At 47.2% G+C, this 17,916-nt stretch overlaps 1 protein-coding gene across 5 annotated transcripts in view; it reads right to left on the reverse strand.

Moving 5' to 3' along the window:
* Positions 1-13,502: 13,502 nt before the first annotated feature.
* Positions 13,503-17,916, reverse strand: part of Znf592 (zinc finger protein 592) — a 49,042-nt gene continuing 44,628 nt past the window's right edge. For all 5 annotated transcript variants that reach the window (XM_052159759.1, XM_052159743.1, XM_052159735.1 and 2 more), the window contains one exon: positions 13,503-17,299. In XM_052159759.1, the coding sequence (XP_052015719.1) occupies positions 16,778-17,299 (522 nt within the window). In that variant the 3' untranslated portion in view covers positions 13,503-16,777. The remainder of the gene's footprint in view (positions 17,300-17,916) is intronic.

Raw genomic sequence — 17,916 nt, forward strand, 5'->3', positions numbered from 1 at the left:
GCGCCCCTATTTATAACCCGGGACTGCTGTCACCTGCTGCTGTCCCTCCCCTGTCTAGCGCAGCTACTCAGCCTAACCCGGGAGCCAGAGAGGCCTGCAGAGAAATGCTGCGAATGCCGACCCTGAAACAGAAAGAAAGGGTCCCTAGAATCCGGGCCTCCCACAACTTTCTTCTGGCTTTCTTTCAGTTTTCAGAGAAACATGGAGAAAGAGGGTAGCGAAGAGTTCCTAGGAAGGAGAGCTTAAGATAGATCCTGAAAGGGGCCGCACTGAAGACCACCAGCCAGTGGTCTGTGGGTCACTGCTTAGACATACTCACTTCTATCAGTGACCTCCCTCTATCCAAAGGAGCCCAAGATTCCTGGGTACACATTCTGTGTCTCCCCAAAACCCTTACCAGGATCTGGCATAGATTAGTAGCTCATCAAAGGCTTCGAGAATAATCCAACCTCTTCCACCCTTTCAGGCTCCATTTCCTAAGGTCAGAAAAGGGGCCAAGTCCTAATGCTTAGGAAAACAATTCTATCCTCAACATTTCCAGAGCGAGCTGCTAAGCACACTTTAAACCTGGCGCTTATTTTTTGGGAGTGATCACAGTGGGTTTATCTGTCCCTGACTACTGCCAGTTAACGGTCTTCACCAAAATATGTGTTTATTCTCTCTCTCAGTCCTGGCTTCAAGGCAAGTCCAGGGACCACAGCTTCCTGCCTTCCTTCCTGATTCAACAGAAAAAAAAAAAAATGCAGTGGTGGCACACGCCTTTAATTCCAGCATTTGGGAGGCAGAGGCAGGTGGATTTCTGAGTTCGAGGCCAGCCTGGTCTAAAGAGTGAGTTCCAGGACAGCCAGGGCTACACAGAGAAACCCTGTCTCGGGGGGAAAAAACAAGAAAAAGAAAAGAAAAGAAGAGAAAAAATGCATTATCTATATTTTCTTTTCTTTCCTGCCTCTAAACTCTCACTTACTCTCCTGATCGCTCTATTCAAATTCATGGCTTCTTTTTCTTTAATTCTTGTTTCTAATTATAGAAATATTTCTTTAATTGTTATTACATATAAACACACACACATACACACACATGTATGTATGTATGTATGTATGTATGTATGTATGTATTACTAAATACATAAATCCAACCTGCTCAGTCTGTATAATGTTACTTGTGTGTATATTTTCAGGCTGACCATTTGGTACTGGATGACCAGCTGGTGTGCTCTCCCCTGGGGAAGACTGTTTCTCTGGCTCTCAGCATTCCTTAATTACCTAGAGCTCTTCGTCTAGGTCTGAAAATCCCTGTCCCGTGATAGCAAGTTCACTTGTATCATCCTGTTATGGTCATGCTTAGAGACAGTCATACTGGTGAGACTTCATGTGTATAACATCTGACATTTCTAGGAGATACAATGTCCCAGAAACTTCTTGCTCCTACAATCTTTCTACTCCCTCTTCAGCAATGACCCCTGGGCCTTAGATGGAGGAGTTGTGTTGTGAGCACACCCGCCATTCATCTCTATTCTTGGGTCTCCAGAGATGCATGTGTTAATATCACTCCAGACAACTGGGTCACACCATCTCAGGCCTCAAAGAGGCTTACAATGTAACTAGAAAGACTAACACATAAGACACTGCAAGGGGCAGCATGCAAGGGCAGAACCAGAGAGAGGGGCATAAAAGTGTAAAGAAATAGAGCAATGAGTTCTACCTAGGGATTTGGTTAGGAAGCAGAGCTTGAACATGACTTTAGAAATAGGTGCTCACCAAGCACACTACAGTGAGGGGGGCGGGGGGGGGGGGGGTGAGAGACACTATTCCAGATAGAGGAAGGCGTGTGTATAAACACAGGAGACATGCATGTCACTCAAGTGTAAAGGAGACAGAGAGCCAGAAAGGCAGTCACCAGACCAGAGCCTAATGGCCTAGTTTATCTAGTACATCGTGGGACAAGTCTAAACTGTTTCAACAGGAGTCCCTGTTTCTCTACATTTTCTAAACTTCAAAAGTCCTCTCCATGCAAAAAGCAAAATCTCTAAAATTGGGAGGAGAATTTTTACCTTATGTATACTGGTGTATATACATAATACGTCTGTATGTCTGTGTACTGTGTGAATGCAGCAGCCATGAAGGCCAGAGGGGACATGGTGGACCCTGGAAGTGGAGTTAGATGGTCAGTAGCCACCATGTAGGTGCTGGGTATAGAACCCAGGTTCTCTTGAACAACAGTCAGGTTTTAACCACTGAGCCATCTCTCCAGTCCAGAAAGGCAAAAATCTTACCGCCCTTTTGTTTGTTCGTTTGTTTGGTTTGTTTAGTTAAAACTCATAATTCTCATACCCCCTTTCCTTTCTGTCTAGAATTTTCCCAGCTTCTGATGATTTAAACAGGCTTTTAATCTAAGTCCCTGATGATGTAAAGCTAAGGATGGGGGTGTTAAAGGACTCGAGGATGGAGAGCGAGGGAGGGGTGTCTTTGCTCTCAGGTTCAGAGCCCAGCAACAGAAGAGAGAGCATGTAGAGTGCTGTCCAGCGTGGACTAGCTTAGCAGTCCAGAGACCACGCGACTTCCCAGAGCAGCTGTGCGACCTTGGGCCCCTGTACTTCAGTTTTTTCTCTGCAAAGGGGAATAGGCACTCAATTTATGATCCTTGAGCTTTTGGTTGCTCATTCAGAATACAAGGAGGGCTTGTTTGTTTTTATTTGGTTGTGGTGTATGTGTGTTTAAATTTGTGCATGTGTGTGTGTGTGTGTGTGTGTGGTGTGCATGTGTGTGTGTGTATGTGTGTGTTGTGTGTGCCTGCATGAATTTCATGCCTGTGTATCATGTGCATGCAGTGCCCATGGAAACCAGAGAGGGCGTCGGCTTTCCTGGAACTGCAGTTACAGATGGTTGTAAGCTGCTGTGTGGGTGCTGGGAATCGAACCAAGATTCTCCGGAAGAGTAGCCAATACTCCTAACTGCTAGACTATCCCTCCTGCCCATTTGGTTTTTGAGACGTGTCACTGTGTACCTCTGGCTGACCTGGAATCCAAGGGTCACCCATCTCAGCCTTCCAAGTGCTGGAATTACAGTGTGCACCACCACACAGGGCTCTTCAGCACATTTTTATTAAATAACCATAATTACCACATGTCAGGCTTTATGTCAGATGCTGAGGGAACAGAAATGAACGTGTTATAACCTCTGCCCTCAGGAGTCTCTCACACCTGAAGACAAACCAGAATCTCCCTAAATCCACAGCTAGAGCTTTGTAGGTGGTACTGAGAGCCAGGAGGAAGAGCCAGGTTTGCAGTAGGAGACAGTACTGTGGAAGGCAGTCAGGGCCTGTTTAGCTATGAGTGGTGATAGAATACAACCATTTGTGCTCTATCCATTTCATTGTGTGGATCGGCTTCCCAGTGTCTGTGAGCGCAGCTGTGCACTATGCCGGGAAACCAAAGTCACCCTCAGGCGGCTCCTCAACTACACTCCACTTTTTTGTTGTTGTTTTTGTTTTTTTTGAGACAGGGTCTCTCTGTGTAGCCCTGGCTGTTCTCACTCTGTACACCATGCTGGCCTTGAACTCACAGAGATCCACCTGCCTCTGCCTCCTGAGTGCACCACTGACCACAGCTCCTCACTTTAGTCTTTTGAGATCAGTCTAGTCTCCCTGAGCCTAGAGCTCTCTGATGCAGCCGGACAGTGCACCCCAGAAACCCTGCTGTCTCTCCCTCTGCAGTGCTGGGATGGTAGAGACATGGATGCCTACAATCTCCGCATTCTGGAGGTAGTAGCTCAAGGACTGGGAACTCATGGGTGGGCATCCTCAGCTACATATCAAGTTTGAGGCCAGCCTGGGTTACAGGAGACCCTGCCTTAAAAAGAAAAGAGAGGGGGGCTAGAACAATGGCTCAACAGTGACAAGCACTTGCTGTTCTAGAGGGCCAGCCTTCAGTTCCTAGCACCCACATGGTGGCTTACAACCACCTGCAACTCCAGTTTCAGGGATCTGATGGTTTCTTTTGTTTCCTACTAGCACCAGGAACATACATGGTGCACATACATGGTACACACACATAGTATATATATATGGTACACACACATAGTACACACATGTTGCACACATGGTGCACATACATGGTCCACACATATGGTGCACATACATGATATACATACATGGTGCACACACATGATACGCACACATAGCACCACACATGCTGCACACATGGTGCACATACATGGCATACATACATGGTGCACATACATGTTATAAATACATGGTGTACACACATGCTGCATACATATGGTACACACACATAGTATACATACATGGTGCACATACATGGTACACACACATAGTATACATACATGGTGCACATACATGGTACACACACATGGTACACATACACAGTACACACACATGGTGCATAAACATGCTGCTTACACATGGTACACACACATAATCCACATAATGGTGCACACACATAGTATACACACATGTTGCACACATTGTGTACATACATGGTCCCCACACATGGTGCACAAACATAATATACATACATGGTGTACGCACATAATGCACACACATAGCACACACACACAGTACACATACATAGTGCACATACATGGTACACACATAGTATACATACATGGTGCACATACATGGTACACACACATGGTACACATACACAGTACACACACGGTGCATAAACATGCTGCTTACACATGGTACACACACATAATCCACATAATGGTGCACACACATAGTATACACACATGTTGCACACATTGTGCACATACATGGTCCCCACACATGGTGCACAAACATGGTATACATACATGGTGAATGCACATAATGCACACACATAGCACACAAACACAGTACACATACATAGTGCACATACATGGTACACACACATACATGGTGAACATATATAGTGCACACACATAGTACACACATTGGTGCACATACATATATGCAGGCAAACATTCACACACAAAATAAAAATAAACAATAATTTAATAAATAATACCAAAACCCAAAACAAAATAAGAATGGTCATGCACATTGAGTGCATTGTGTCTACAAGGCTCTGGTCTCACTGCTGTCCGCTCTGTGACTCAGCCAGTGTCCTGCAGCAGGTACACTGACCTTGTCCTTTCAGAGGCCTTCACCCTCCCTTCCCTTGAGCAACACAGCCAAATGCTTGCTGCTCCAACATTGTCACAGGAATTCCTCTACCTCCAAAGTGCCAGCCCATTACCCTCCCCCTCCCAGGCCTACACTTGTCTTTGGGGACAGCTCTGGACCTCCTCCTGCCCCCAAAGTCCCAGTGCTCTTTCCCTTATTCTTAATCTACCCCACCCCTCTCCACACACCTAGGAACATGATGTTCAGCGGAGAGTCACTTCACCTGTGTGCTGCATAGTTTTATGTCAACTTGACACAAGCTAAAGTCAAGTGAGAGGAGGGAATTCAATTGAGAAGATGCCTCCATAGGATCAGGCCATAGAGAAGCAGAGAAGCCCGGAGGACATTTTCTTAATTAGTGATTGCTGGGGGCGGGCCCAGATTGCGGTAGTCCTGGCTTCTATAAGAAAGCAATGAGCCACACAGGCTGCGGGGAGCAAACCAGTGAACCGCACCCTTCCATGGCCTCTGCAGCAGCTCCTGCCTCCTGGTTTCTGCCCTGTGTGAGTTCCTGTCCTCACTTCCTTCAATGATAAACAGTGCTGTGGAAGTATAAGCCAAATAAACTCTTTCCTCCCAACTTGCTTTGTGGTCACAGTGTCTCATTGCAGTAATAAAAACCCTGACTAAGGGCTGGAGAGATGGCTCAGCAGTTAAGAGCACTGATTGCTCTTCCGAAGGTCCTGAGTTCAAATCCACAACCACATGGTGGCTCACAACTGTCAGTAAAGAGATCTGATGCCCTCTTCTGGAGTGTCTGAAGACAGCTACAGTGTACTTACATATAATAAATAAGTAAATCTTAAGGAAAGAAAGAAAGAAAGAAAGAAAGAAAGAAAGAAAGAAAGAAAGAAAGAAAGAAACAAAGAAAGAAGCAAAGAAAGAAACAAAGAAAGAAAGAAACAAAGAAAGAAACAAAGAAAGAAAGAAACAAAGAAAGAAAGAAAGAAAGAAAGCCAGGCATTGGTGGCGCACACCTTTAATCCCAGCACTTGGGAGGCAGAGGCAGGCAGATTTCTGAGTTCAAGGCCAGCCTGGTCTACAGAGTGAGTTCCAGGACAGCCAGGGCTACACAGAGAAACCCTGTCTTGAAAAACCAAAACCAAACCAAAACAAAAAAAAAAAAAAAAAAAAAAGAAAAGAAAAGAAAAGAAAAAAAAAAGAAAAGAAAGCCTGACTAAGATAACCTGCTTGATTCACAAATCTTATGGTCCTTGCCTCTGGCCCTTCTTTTTTGTTTGTTTGGTTTTTTTGTTGTTGTTGTTTTGTTTTTTTGGATTTGGTTTTTTGGAGACAGGGTTTCTCTATATAGCCCTGGCTGTCCTGGAACTCATTCTGTAGGCCAGGCTGGCCTCAAACTCAGAAGTCTGCCTGCCTCTGCCTCCCAGAGTGCTGGGATTAAAGGCGTGCACCACTGCCTGGCTGCCCCTGGCCCTTCTTAAATCCATCTTGTAGGGGCCTAACCTAGAATCCAGCTACGGACTCTGTCTTGCTCAGGGGAGGACCACTATTTATGGTGCCTGATCTGAATCCAGTTTCTGGCAGCTTGGCCATCAATTCACATTCTTCTAAACTGACCTTTTCCTTTTCCTTCTTTTTGTCTAACACTTCAAGCAAGCCCCCCTGGAGCACTCGGAATGCTGAAGCAGGAGGACCGCCAAGGTTGGATCCAAGTGCAGCCTGGGCCAGAGCGAGGTTTAGTCGTACTAAAACGTGAGATCACATCTCAAACAAACAAACACACAAACAAACAAAAAACAAAAAAGAAGCCCAGGCTTCAGATCAGGGTCTGGGGAAGGGGCGGGGCAGCGACAGCCTTCTGTCAGGATGAAGCAAGCTGTGGCCCAGGAGATGCACCAGGAATACAAAGCTTTCAAGCAGAAACAAACAAGGAGCAAACAAACAATAAACACCCGGAAGAGCCAAAAGCTGTGGGGATGCACTTCCTGCCACAGGAGGAATTCCAAAATCTGGCAAGAGAAATGATTCAGCAATCAAGGCAGAATCTTGCAGAGGACCCAGGTTGAATTTCCTGCACCCACATGGTGATTCACAACCATCTGTAACTCTAGTTTCAGGGGATCTGACAACCTCTCTGAGCCTCAGATGTGCACACAGAGACAGACAGAGCGCTCATAAACAAAATTACAAATGTACTAATTAATTCAAAAGGAAATCCAGCAAAAAGCGAGCTGCTCCTGCGGCTAAGGTGAAGGTGACTCTTTCCTAACTGTGCTTTTCCTAACTGGGATGAAGTGTGGTCTTACTTAGGATGGCCCTCCAACAAAACACACTCCTGTAAATAGCAGTAATTAAAAACACAAATAAGGAATGTGCCTTCTCCTTCACCTTCCTCACTTCCAAAGGCCAATTGTCCCTTCAAAGCATGGGGTTGCCGGGAGCATCAGGAGTGGAGACACTGGGTATGGTGGGTATGGTGACTCATACCTGTAATCCCAGCACCTCGAGGCTGTGGGATGACTGTTATGAGCTAGGTGCTAGTCTGAGCTACATACTGAGACCCTGTCACAGAAAACAAAAGGGAAAAAGCTAAGGAAGAGAGAATTGCTATGAGTTCAAGGTGAGCCTGGGCTATACAGTGAGACCCTTCCTATCTCAAAACCAACCAACCAACCAAACAAACAAACAAACAAACAAACCCCACAGGACAAAGTGAGGTTATTGGGCAATGACACCAGCTTTGGAGGGCAGGCTGCCCTTATCATCCCGTCATACCAGCCTCTGCTTCAGAGGGTGTGATGGTTCCCTTCCAAGGCTCCCCAAATCTGGGGCCTTCTCATGAGCCAGCCACCAGCTTCCTGCCCTCCCTGCTGGGCATCTCTCTCTACAGACTAGGCAGGCTATCAAGTGTATGCTTTTCTCTGGGATACTTACCTTGCTTTAACTACTGAACATCTCAGAAGTGCCCAATGGGACCGACTCCTTATCAAGCTGTGATGGGTTAGCTGACTTGGGTCTCAAAGTATAGACAATGGCCTTCTGAACCAGGGCAAAGCAACCCCATAGCTATGCCCAACAAGAATGGCTAGATGCCAGGCTCTGAGGGCTAACTGGATCTCTTAGAGACCAGAGTGCTCCAAACTGGGACCGGGGTAAGTTGAGGCAGAATATATAGCCACAGGGTCCAAACAGTGTTGACAAGAAGGGAACTTGGCATCATTAAGTATCCCTCTACCTTGATCCCCACACTGCCATCACGGGGTCTCAGCACTAGCTAGATTGTTGATCCTGGAGATGCCCAGTCCTTGCACACACAGCTCTAGGCTGTAAACAATCGCACGCGCGCGCACACACACACACACACACAGACACACAGTGGGACTACTTCATCTCATTCTCATTTTTCCTTGATTCAAATTAAACTCCACTCTAAGACAGCTCAAATTCTGGGACCACAGAAGTCCCACAAATGTGCAGACACAACACCAACGGGATATCGTTTCATTGTTCTTGAGACAGGATTTCACTCTGTGGTATCTGGATAAATCTGGATAACATAGACTGTAATGAAGACCAACCAGGCTGACCTCAAACTTGGCATCTGCCTGCCTCTGTTTTCACTTGATCTTAGGCAAAAGGCTGAGAAGCAATGCCTCTGTTTTCAGAATGCTCCAAAGGTGTGTGCCATCACGCCTTGCTCTTTTCCTTTTTAAATGTGTGAGGTGAGTGTGTGCATATTTGGCCTTGTGGGACATGTGCAGGCCGGGGTTGTTTTTCCATGACTACTTTTTGAGCCAAGGTCTCTTTGTGAACCAGAAGCTCACTGTGCTAAACTGACTGGCCAATGAGTCTTCAGGATCCTCTTGTTGTCTAAACACACACACACACACACACACACACACACACACACCACTCACTGGGACTACTTCCTCTTTGTTCTCATTTTAAAGCCAAACCCTAGCATGAGAATTCAGCAAAACCCCGATCCCTGTTGTTCTCTCTATCCATGAGATTCTATTACCTCACCCTGCAGGCTAGCTATCCTTCCTTCAGGCTGATCTGCAGTGGTGTGTGTGTGTGTGTGTGTGTGTGCTGACACCCCACATGGGCTAGGCAAGCATACCTGCCGGCACTGAGCTGTGTCTCTAGCCTGTTTACTACTCTTTCTTTCTTGAGACAGGGTCTTACTAAGCTATACAGGCTACCTTTGAACTTGTTCTTGGGCCTGGCAGGCCTTGAACTTTCCATCCTCCTGCCTCAGCCTCATAGCGGCTGGGATTGCAGGCCTGTGCCTGGGCCATGTCACAGTACTTTCTTTTTTTTTTTTATTATTATTATTTTTGGATTTGGTTTTTTCGAGACTGGGTTTCTCTGTATAGCTCTGGCTGTCCTGGAACTCACTCTGTAGACCAAGCTGGCCTTGAACTCAGAAATCAGCCTGCCTCTGCCTTCTAGAGTGCTGGGATTGCAGGCCTGGCTGTCACAGTACTTTCAAATGCTTGTCAGATCTCTCTCCAAGAGCTTAGGTAGCCCTCAGCTCAGGCAGGCAGCTGAGCCTCTGTTCCAAGAGGGTGGAGCCTCTGGGTCCTACCTTTGTGGGATGAGCTGGCCAGTCTGGCATGTTCCTATCCAGGGCCTAGAGATGCGGCCACAGCTGTTTTGGAGCAAGCAGACACCAAGTGAAGGATTGCTGCTAGCAAGAAGGCACGCACTCTGCTTCTAGTGTGAGTGGAAGGGGATTTGGGTCCCCAAAGCAAGGCTACCCAGCTAGGCGTTCTCTCTAGCCTACAAGCTCCGATTGAACTTCATACCATCACACATTCAGGCACTTTCCAGAGGAAAGGGTATCTGGGCTCACAGGGCAGCAGTTAGTTGAGCCCAGAAAATCAACTCATCTTCAACTGAGCCTAGAAAGCCTCCCAACCTTGGCTTCTCCTTGTAGGGCAAGCAAGCCTTTTATCTCCCTATTAAGTCTTCCTTTTTGCTCCCCTACCCCATACTGAGGACTGAGTGTGGGAGGGGGGACATGGGGGAGAAGGAAGTGAGGTACCACCAAGCTGTATCCCCAACCTTTGCCTTCCTCCTCATTTTGAGATAAAGCCTTCCCATTCCTCTAAGTTAGCCAAGCTGGTCTAGAACTCGACCCTTCTTCCCTCAGGCCTCTGGGTGCCAGGATTACAGGCTTTTGCTACCAAGGCTTTTTCAAAGCAATCTTATCTGTCTCCCAAACATTTTGTCATTCTTCTGAGATTTTGAATGCCTCTCTGTAACAACTGCTACTATTTCTGCCCACGCAAGTGACGCCTCAAACAAATCTAGCCGCCACCTGTCCCATCCTCCTCCTACTCCATCCTTGAGCCCCACCCCACCCTCCAATGTTAGGGGCTGAACACAGAACCTCCAGGCAAATGTCTCACCACTGAGCCACACACCCAACCCTAGCCCAGCTTCCGGCCCAGGCAGGGCTTGAGCATGCAGCCCCTCCCTGCTGCTGGCCTGGCCCTCTACAGCTTCCTTTCACTTCCATCAGTCCTCACAGGTTTTGAGACAGAGTCTTTCCTATACAGCTATAGCTAACCCAGAACTCACTCTGGCTCAAACTCAGAGAGATTTTTCTGCCTCTGCCTCTCAAGTGCTGGAATTACAACTCTTGCATGTGACACCATACCTGACTTCCTTCTTTGTTTCTTCTTTTTGAATCACTACAGTCTGGCCTCCTCTCACAGTGTAAAGACATGATCATGAACTCCTGATCTTCTTGTCTCTGCCTCTCTGATGTTGTGATTAAGGTTTGTGACGCCTGGCTTTGGCTGTGTTTTAAAAATCATATCCAAAAGCTTCTTCAGTACCAGCTTAGGAAAGAACTGTGAAATCCTCTCAGGCAGAGCTTTTTAAATAGCAGCATGCCTTTAACACTAGCACTTCTGAGGTAGAGGCTAGAGGATCTCTGTGAGTTCAAAGCCAGCCTGATCTACAGAGTGAGCTCCACAAGAGCCAGGAACACAGGCAGACTTAGTCTCAACACACACAAACACACACACAGCCCCACCCACTTCAGAGAACGGAGGCAATGAATGGGCTTGACTTTAGGTCTAGTGCATCAGGACTAGGCTATGTATGTGACGGCACTGTGACACTTTAAGCTAGTGATGATATTACAGGTCTATAGTCACTTGAGCACTTAATAAGATGGCTCTCCTCCCGGTTGTAACTGGAATAAATGGCATTATCTTTTTTCTATGACCCATTTCCCACATAGTCAATAACATGTATTGGCTTGTAAAATTCTTGCACCTGACACAATTTAAATTTGAAAATTAAAAAAAAAAATAACAGGGGTGTGGTGGTTTACACCTGTCATTTTAGTATTTGGGAGCCTGGTGGATCCTCATGAGTTGAAGGCCAGCATGGACAATAGAATGAATTTCAGGCTAGCCTGTGCTAGAGACTAAAACTATCTTTATACACACACATTTTTTTTTTGTCTTTATTTTTTTTCAGAGACAGAGTCCCATGTATTCTAGGCTGGCCTCACACTCACTATGCAACCCAGGCTAGCTTGAAACTGATCATCCTCTATCTACCTCCTGAGGACTGCAGGAGTGTAGCATTCTTCCCAGCTTCATAAAAGCACATTTAAAGGCCAGTACACTGTACGATGAACTAGTTCAAGAATTCATCTGGATGCAGGTCCCCAAAGTGCTGAGATGACAGGATTTAAAGATGCCTGAGAATTATCAATAGGCAGAAAGCCTAATTTGGAAAGACTCAAAAACCGGCAAAATAGAAAAGATCCCAGTATGTAAAAGCAAAAACCCTGATATAAATTGAAATTATAAAAGTGTACTTGTAGGGAAAGAACTTTTCCATTTTGTTTAGATCTTAGCCAAAAAGTAAATAAGTAAGAAAGAAAATACTGCAAGAGTTCTTGTCTTTGAGACCGTCTTCACTACTTGGGCATAACCATCAGTGGAATGAGTAGAATCAAGCCTGTTCAAGATACCCAGACACACAGCGACCTCATCATCGGGAGGAGAACCTGAGACCAAATGACTGTCAAACAACAGGGATCAAGAACTGGCGTTTTGTGAGGTTATTTTTTTTATCTTTTTTAAAGATTTATTTATTGCTATATATAAGTACACTGTAGCTGTCTTCAGACACACCAGAAGAGGGCGTCAGATCTCATTATGGATGGTTGTGAGCCATCATGTGGTTGCTGGGATTTGAACTCAGGACTTTTGGAAGAGCAGACCCTCTTAACCCCTGAGCCATCTCTCCAGCCCTGTTTGTTTATTTTTGCGGGTGCTCTTTTTTGTTTGTTTTTTGGATTTGGTTTTTTGGAGACAGGGTCTCTCTGTATAGCCCTGGCTGTCCTGGAACTCACTCTGTAGACCAGGCTGGCCTCCAACTCAGAAATCCACCTGCCTCTGCCACCCAGAGTGCAGGGATTACAGGCGTGCGCCACCACCGCCCAGCTCTGTTTATTTTTGAAGACAGGGTTTCTATGTGTAGCCCTGGTTGTCTTAGAACTAACTCTGTAGACCAGATTGTCCTGCCTGTCTCTACTGGGACTAAAGGTGTGGTCCACTACTGTCACCACTGCCCGACTGCATTTCTGATTTTTAATTATTGACTTTCTCCATTTTCTTACACTGCTTCTGAGATCACCCAAGAAAAATTAGAAAGTCTGTGTGGTGATATATGCCTATATATAACCTTACTTTTCAGGAAGCTGAGGCAGGGCTAACCTGGGCTACAAGACTGTCTTAATAAAAGGAAACAAAACAAAAAAAGGACTGGGAGGCAGCTCTGTGATAGGAGACTTGTCCATTATGCCCAATACCCTGGGATATCACCGCCATGACCATAATTATAATTATACCATAAATTCAATTATGAATGTACCAAAGGATTGGAAGGTGATACAAAAACTTGTAACTGCCATGCTAAAAGGGTGGAGTATAAATACATGTTTTACACTTCTCTATTAGTGGTCTGTCAATAAAAAGGCCTTTTAAACAGGGACCTGGAAAAAAAAAAACCATGTTCTTTGAGAGTCCTGCCCCAAGGCCTTCTGTGCTCCCAGCTTAAGGCACACAGTGTGTTGACGAAGGTGAGCAGCAGTCCAGGAGAAGACAAAGGACACATTCTAGAATCTAGCAGGTCTAATCTTGCTTAGGCCGGCCCGGCTCTGTGGTTGTATTACTGCGTCCGCTGTGCTCATTCATGCACACATCCGTCCTCTCAACCATACACCTGGATGCGAGTCACCGCTAGATGCAAACACCTGGAGCTTTTAGAGCACACTGACCCGGCTGACCGGCCTCCACAACACTATGTAAGTGGAAAAAAAGCAAGCTTCAGAACATGACGTATAGAATGCTACTGTTTGTATTAAAAATAGATATATAAATATACATATTTATAAACTCATAAATGCATAGAATTGTTCTGGAAGGATACACAAGAGAGAGCGAGAACATGGGGAACTCTGGCGAGGGCACCAGAAACTGGCCCTCACCGAGAACTTTACTTTTTATTGTATGTTCATTTGTACTGTTGAATGCCTTATGTTGTCGAATATATATGTATCTATTTTTCCAAACAACAAAAAAAAAGTTTTTTAAATGACCTGGTGTTGAATGTACAATGGCATACAGGACAGAAGTTCGTCAGCCTGGGCCAAGGCAAAATGTGGAAATTCTAGGGTGGGCCACAGCACAACCATTAAATTTTTAAAACCCGACTGTTTACATAAGAGGCAAATTCTTTACAACAATTAGTCCACGGTAATTCAGTATATCATTTTACAGAGACAAAGCAGTTAAAGAGTAAATACTAGTCATTTGTCAAGCCTCAGGGTATCCAGATGGTAGTTTCTAGAGGGTAGCAAATCTAGTCTAGCTTGGTCAGGAGGGCATCCGCTGCAGGGAAAATATGTTATGGCAAGCATCCTCGGATGACAAATAGTGCACTAAAAAACTGTCAGGAGCAATCAGGAGAAACCGACTCTGAGGGAACCGTGTGTTCCCCAGAAGTTAGGTCACCTCTTCTAGAATGCTCCAGAAATTATGGGTCTTCAGCTGGAAAGTAAACCCCTGTGAGAGCCAACGTCAGGGACACCGCCTATGCAAACGCAGGGCCCTCCTTGGGGTGACAAGGCACTGGAGGATCTGATACTAAGGGGCATCCTGCCTTTTTGGAAACTAGAAGGGTGGGCTTTGGATGGCTCCACACTGCTGACAGGCTGGCAGCAGCCAGAGCAGCCCTGTCACTAAGGCAGCATGGGTTTGACTCAGCACCATCATCACAGGTAGCCCAACATATGTCATTTAACCTAAGGCCATTATTTTTGCCTCTGTAAAATAGAAGGGTAGCTGAGATCCTTGTGAGGATTAAGTGAAAGTCTGTGGTAAGAGTTAAACAAGATGCTGGACGTGAGCAGGGCTGGAAATGCGATCTTCAGCATCACTGAATAATGGACAAGCAAACTGGCTAAGTCCTAACTGAGCCCACATCCAGTGGGATTAGCTCCATCTCACTGTGTCTCCGAGTGCAGAACCCCCCTATGCACATGGCAGCCTGGACACTGGAGTGCTCGCACACTCGGGGCCTCATGGAGGCCTTGAAGGAGCTGGGGTGGGGGATTCTGAAGTCTGCATTGAATGAGAGGCGCCCATGAGGATGAGAGGAGCTAGGAGCTGGCTAGGGGCAGTGAGGATGCAGCCCACAGCTCAGGCTCCCCGCAGCAGGTCCAAGAGCCTGGATCTGATCTGAGGACAGTTGCTTCACCCTGAATTCTCCACCTTCTTTGTCCCAGTTCCCGTGATTTCTGAGTGGGAAGAAATGCAGCCACAGGTCAAAGCCCTCTCTTCACCTCCTTAAGAACCTGCTCTCATGAATGATCTGGGGCACAAGGCTCCCAACTGGGAAGATTAGCATGAGGTGAAGGACTGATGGGATCTGAGGAGAAAGCAGGGCATGTGAAGGCACTGGGAAGGGGACAGTGGCTGGCTTGGGACCGGGTCAGCACGGCTTGTTTCTCTTCACTGCCAGCTGGGGAAGCAAGGAAGCAGAGGCCTGGCCACAAAGAATGCTCATTAAAATGGCATGCGCAGCAGAGCCTCTCTGGACCTGAGGCAAGCACTAACCTTTCCCACTGCCATCGGCTTGTCGCTAAAAATTTGGCATTTGATAGAGCAAGAAAAAAATGTCTTCAATTGTGAAAAGGTCATGCATATTTATCCAACTTGATTCCTAATTGGTATTCATGCCTCCCTTGAAAGATCAAGCCTGGGACCTCGGCCAGCCCCCCTTCCCTGTGCTACAGGGCCTACCTAGTGTAGGCCCAAGAACACCTTCCCACAACTCGCCCCTTGTGCTTGGACAGGCCCAATCTCACCTAATCCCTATTTCACCATCTACATTTGCTGTGGCCATAACAGTCTCTGAATATTGTATGAATGCCACAGAATTCCTTCTCTTTGTCCCTCACCAAGAATCTCTTGGGTTGAAAACACTTTGAGGGAAAGATGCCCAGAGAATATCAATAGGCCGTAAGGCTGACGCTGCCATGCTAGAGTCCTTGGAGGTGGCCCTTGACCATACTGACACCCCCACTCCGCCCTGCTCCTTTAGAACAAGACGTATAGGACTCCTGGTTTCCCAGGCATAAGCTCCAGAGCCTAGAGCTCCCGTGGGCAGCAGGAAATGCTATTTCCCTTCAGATGGGGTGGTCAGGGCTGTCTGGGAAGCGTGTTAGGTGGATCAGGGAAGGGCTAGCTTACCAGAAGAGGAATACAAGAGCCTACCTGCATGGTAAGAGTTTTTTTTTATTGAAATATAGTCTGGGCAACAAGAGTGTAGCCGAGAGGAAGAGGGGCTGGCCTGCCTGAGGCAGCAGCATCTCTAATGGCACAGGAACAAAAATACAAATACCCCATTGTCTGTGTGCCCCACACCCCACCTGTCAGGGACTGCAGGGCAGCAGCAGAAGGAAGACCCACCACAGCCCCAAAGAGGATCTGGCTCTTGGAACCTGCCTGCCTCGCCATGCTTCACGCTTCCCTCGTGTACTGCCGTTTCTCCCACCCACAGAGACACGATCAGAGTGGCAGGTGAAGTCCTCAGGATGCTTCTGGGGGAAAGAATCAGAGAAAGAAGACAGGAAGGAAAGGGTGAACAAGGGACCTCCCCGAGCCAGGCTGGGCAGAGCCCTGAGGAATGACCAGCACCCTTCATCCCCTTCCTTCTTGGGCTCTGAAGGCAGGAAGGAGATTTCTGCAGTGTCCCCAGACGAACACAGCAGGTCGGGAGCCCAGAGCACAGCCTCTGAGGGGTTGCAAGCTGAGCTGCCAGCACTGGGGCTGCACTACCTAAGTAGCCCGGGGCTGGAAGGACAGGGATGAGAACTGGGGTATCAAGAAGCAGCATTAAGCCATAAATAACAGAAGCAAATTCAGAGCTGTGAAGAATTCTGGGTAACCCCATATTTTCTGGGGCTGGGGGACAGCCAGAACCCATAGCTCAGAATAGACACTGCTCAGAGCACAGTGGCCACACAAACACTGTGGCAGAGCTTTTTATTTCCCACAGTCTGCACAGCAGGTGGAGGGTGCCACAGGCCGACTGACGGCTACAAAGCCTCTGGTCACACCTGAGGAGATAGTGCATGGCTATTCTGGTCCTGAGAGGCCTGTGGTTGATTCTGAGTGTCTTGGGCACTGTCTTCATCTAGAGCCAGACCTAGTGACCTCCTTGGTTCTAGGTCAGCCACCAAAGGCTCACTGGCACATTCTTCCAGTCCATTCTCTCTAGTCTCCATGGCCACCTCCTCTCCAGAGCATGCCTCCGAGTCTGTGGCTTCCACTTTCACCTCCACAATCTCTTGCCCCCCCTCTTCCTGGCCTCTCACTTTGTGGACTATGAACAGGTGGCGGCTGAGGGAGCTGGCAGACGTGTAGCACAAGCCACAGAGGAGACACTGCGCTGTGGAGCTGTCCACCTGGTGCTGAGGTATGTGGCTCTGGAACTCATGCTCCGAGTCTGTGGCGAAGGTGCACTTTGCACACTGAAACAGGGACTTGTGCCTTTTGGTGGAGGAAACAGTCGCGCCATTGCTAGCGCCTGGAGCATCTGCCATTCTGCTGACAGGTCTTTTCAGATGGTTCACCTGAAAGAAAAGTGTGAGCAGAGATGAGGCCAAACTCACATTCACCTTCTCCTCATCAAGTGCTACGGAACTCAGGTGGAGGTCGGAAGACATCTTTTGGGGAGTCATTGTCCCCTTCCCCTGAGGGTCCTAGGGACAGATGGGCCCATCTCTTTCATGTGTGAGTGTTTTACCTGCCTGGATGCATGTGCACCCTGTGCATGCTGGTGCCTGAGGAGGTCAGAAGAGGATGTTGGATTCTTTGGACCTTCATCTATGGGTAGTTCTGAACCACCATGTGGCTGCTGGGACTCTAACTGGGACCTCTCACAGTCACGAGAAGAGAAGAGTTCTTAGCTGACGAGGCAGCTCTACAGCCCCAGCCCTTCACTTTCAGTGCTATGTACTCATGCCTAACAGGAAGGTAAGGAGAGTCCCGCTCGGCCCACTTCTCAGGTCTGTTCGTCACAGAGTGGATCACTTGCTGAGCCTAGTGTTTGTCAGCTTGACACAAGCCAGGGTCGCCTGGGCAGAGGGAACCTCAATTAGAAAATGTCTCTTTCAGAGTGACCTACTGACAAATCTACAAGTTTTCTTAGACTTCATTAGACTTGATTGGAAGGTCCCAACTCACTGTG

This window comes from Apodemus sylvaticus, chromosome 1, assembly GCF_947179515.1.
Source record: "Apodemus sylvaticus chromosome 1, mApoSyl1.1, whole genome shotgun sequence".
In the NCBI taxonomy this organism is placed as follows: Eukaryota; Metazoa; Chordata; class Mammalia; order Rodentia; family Muridae; genus Apodemus; species Apodemus sylvaticus.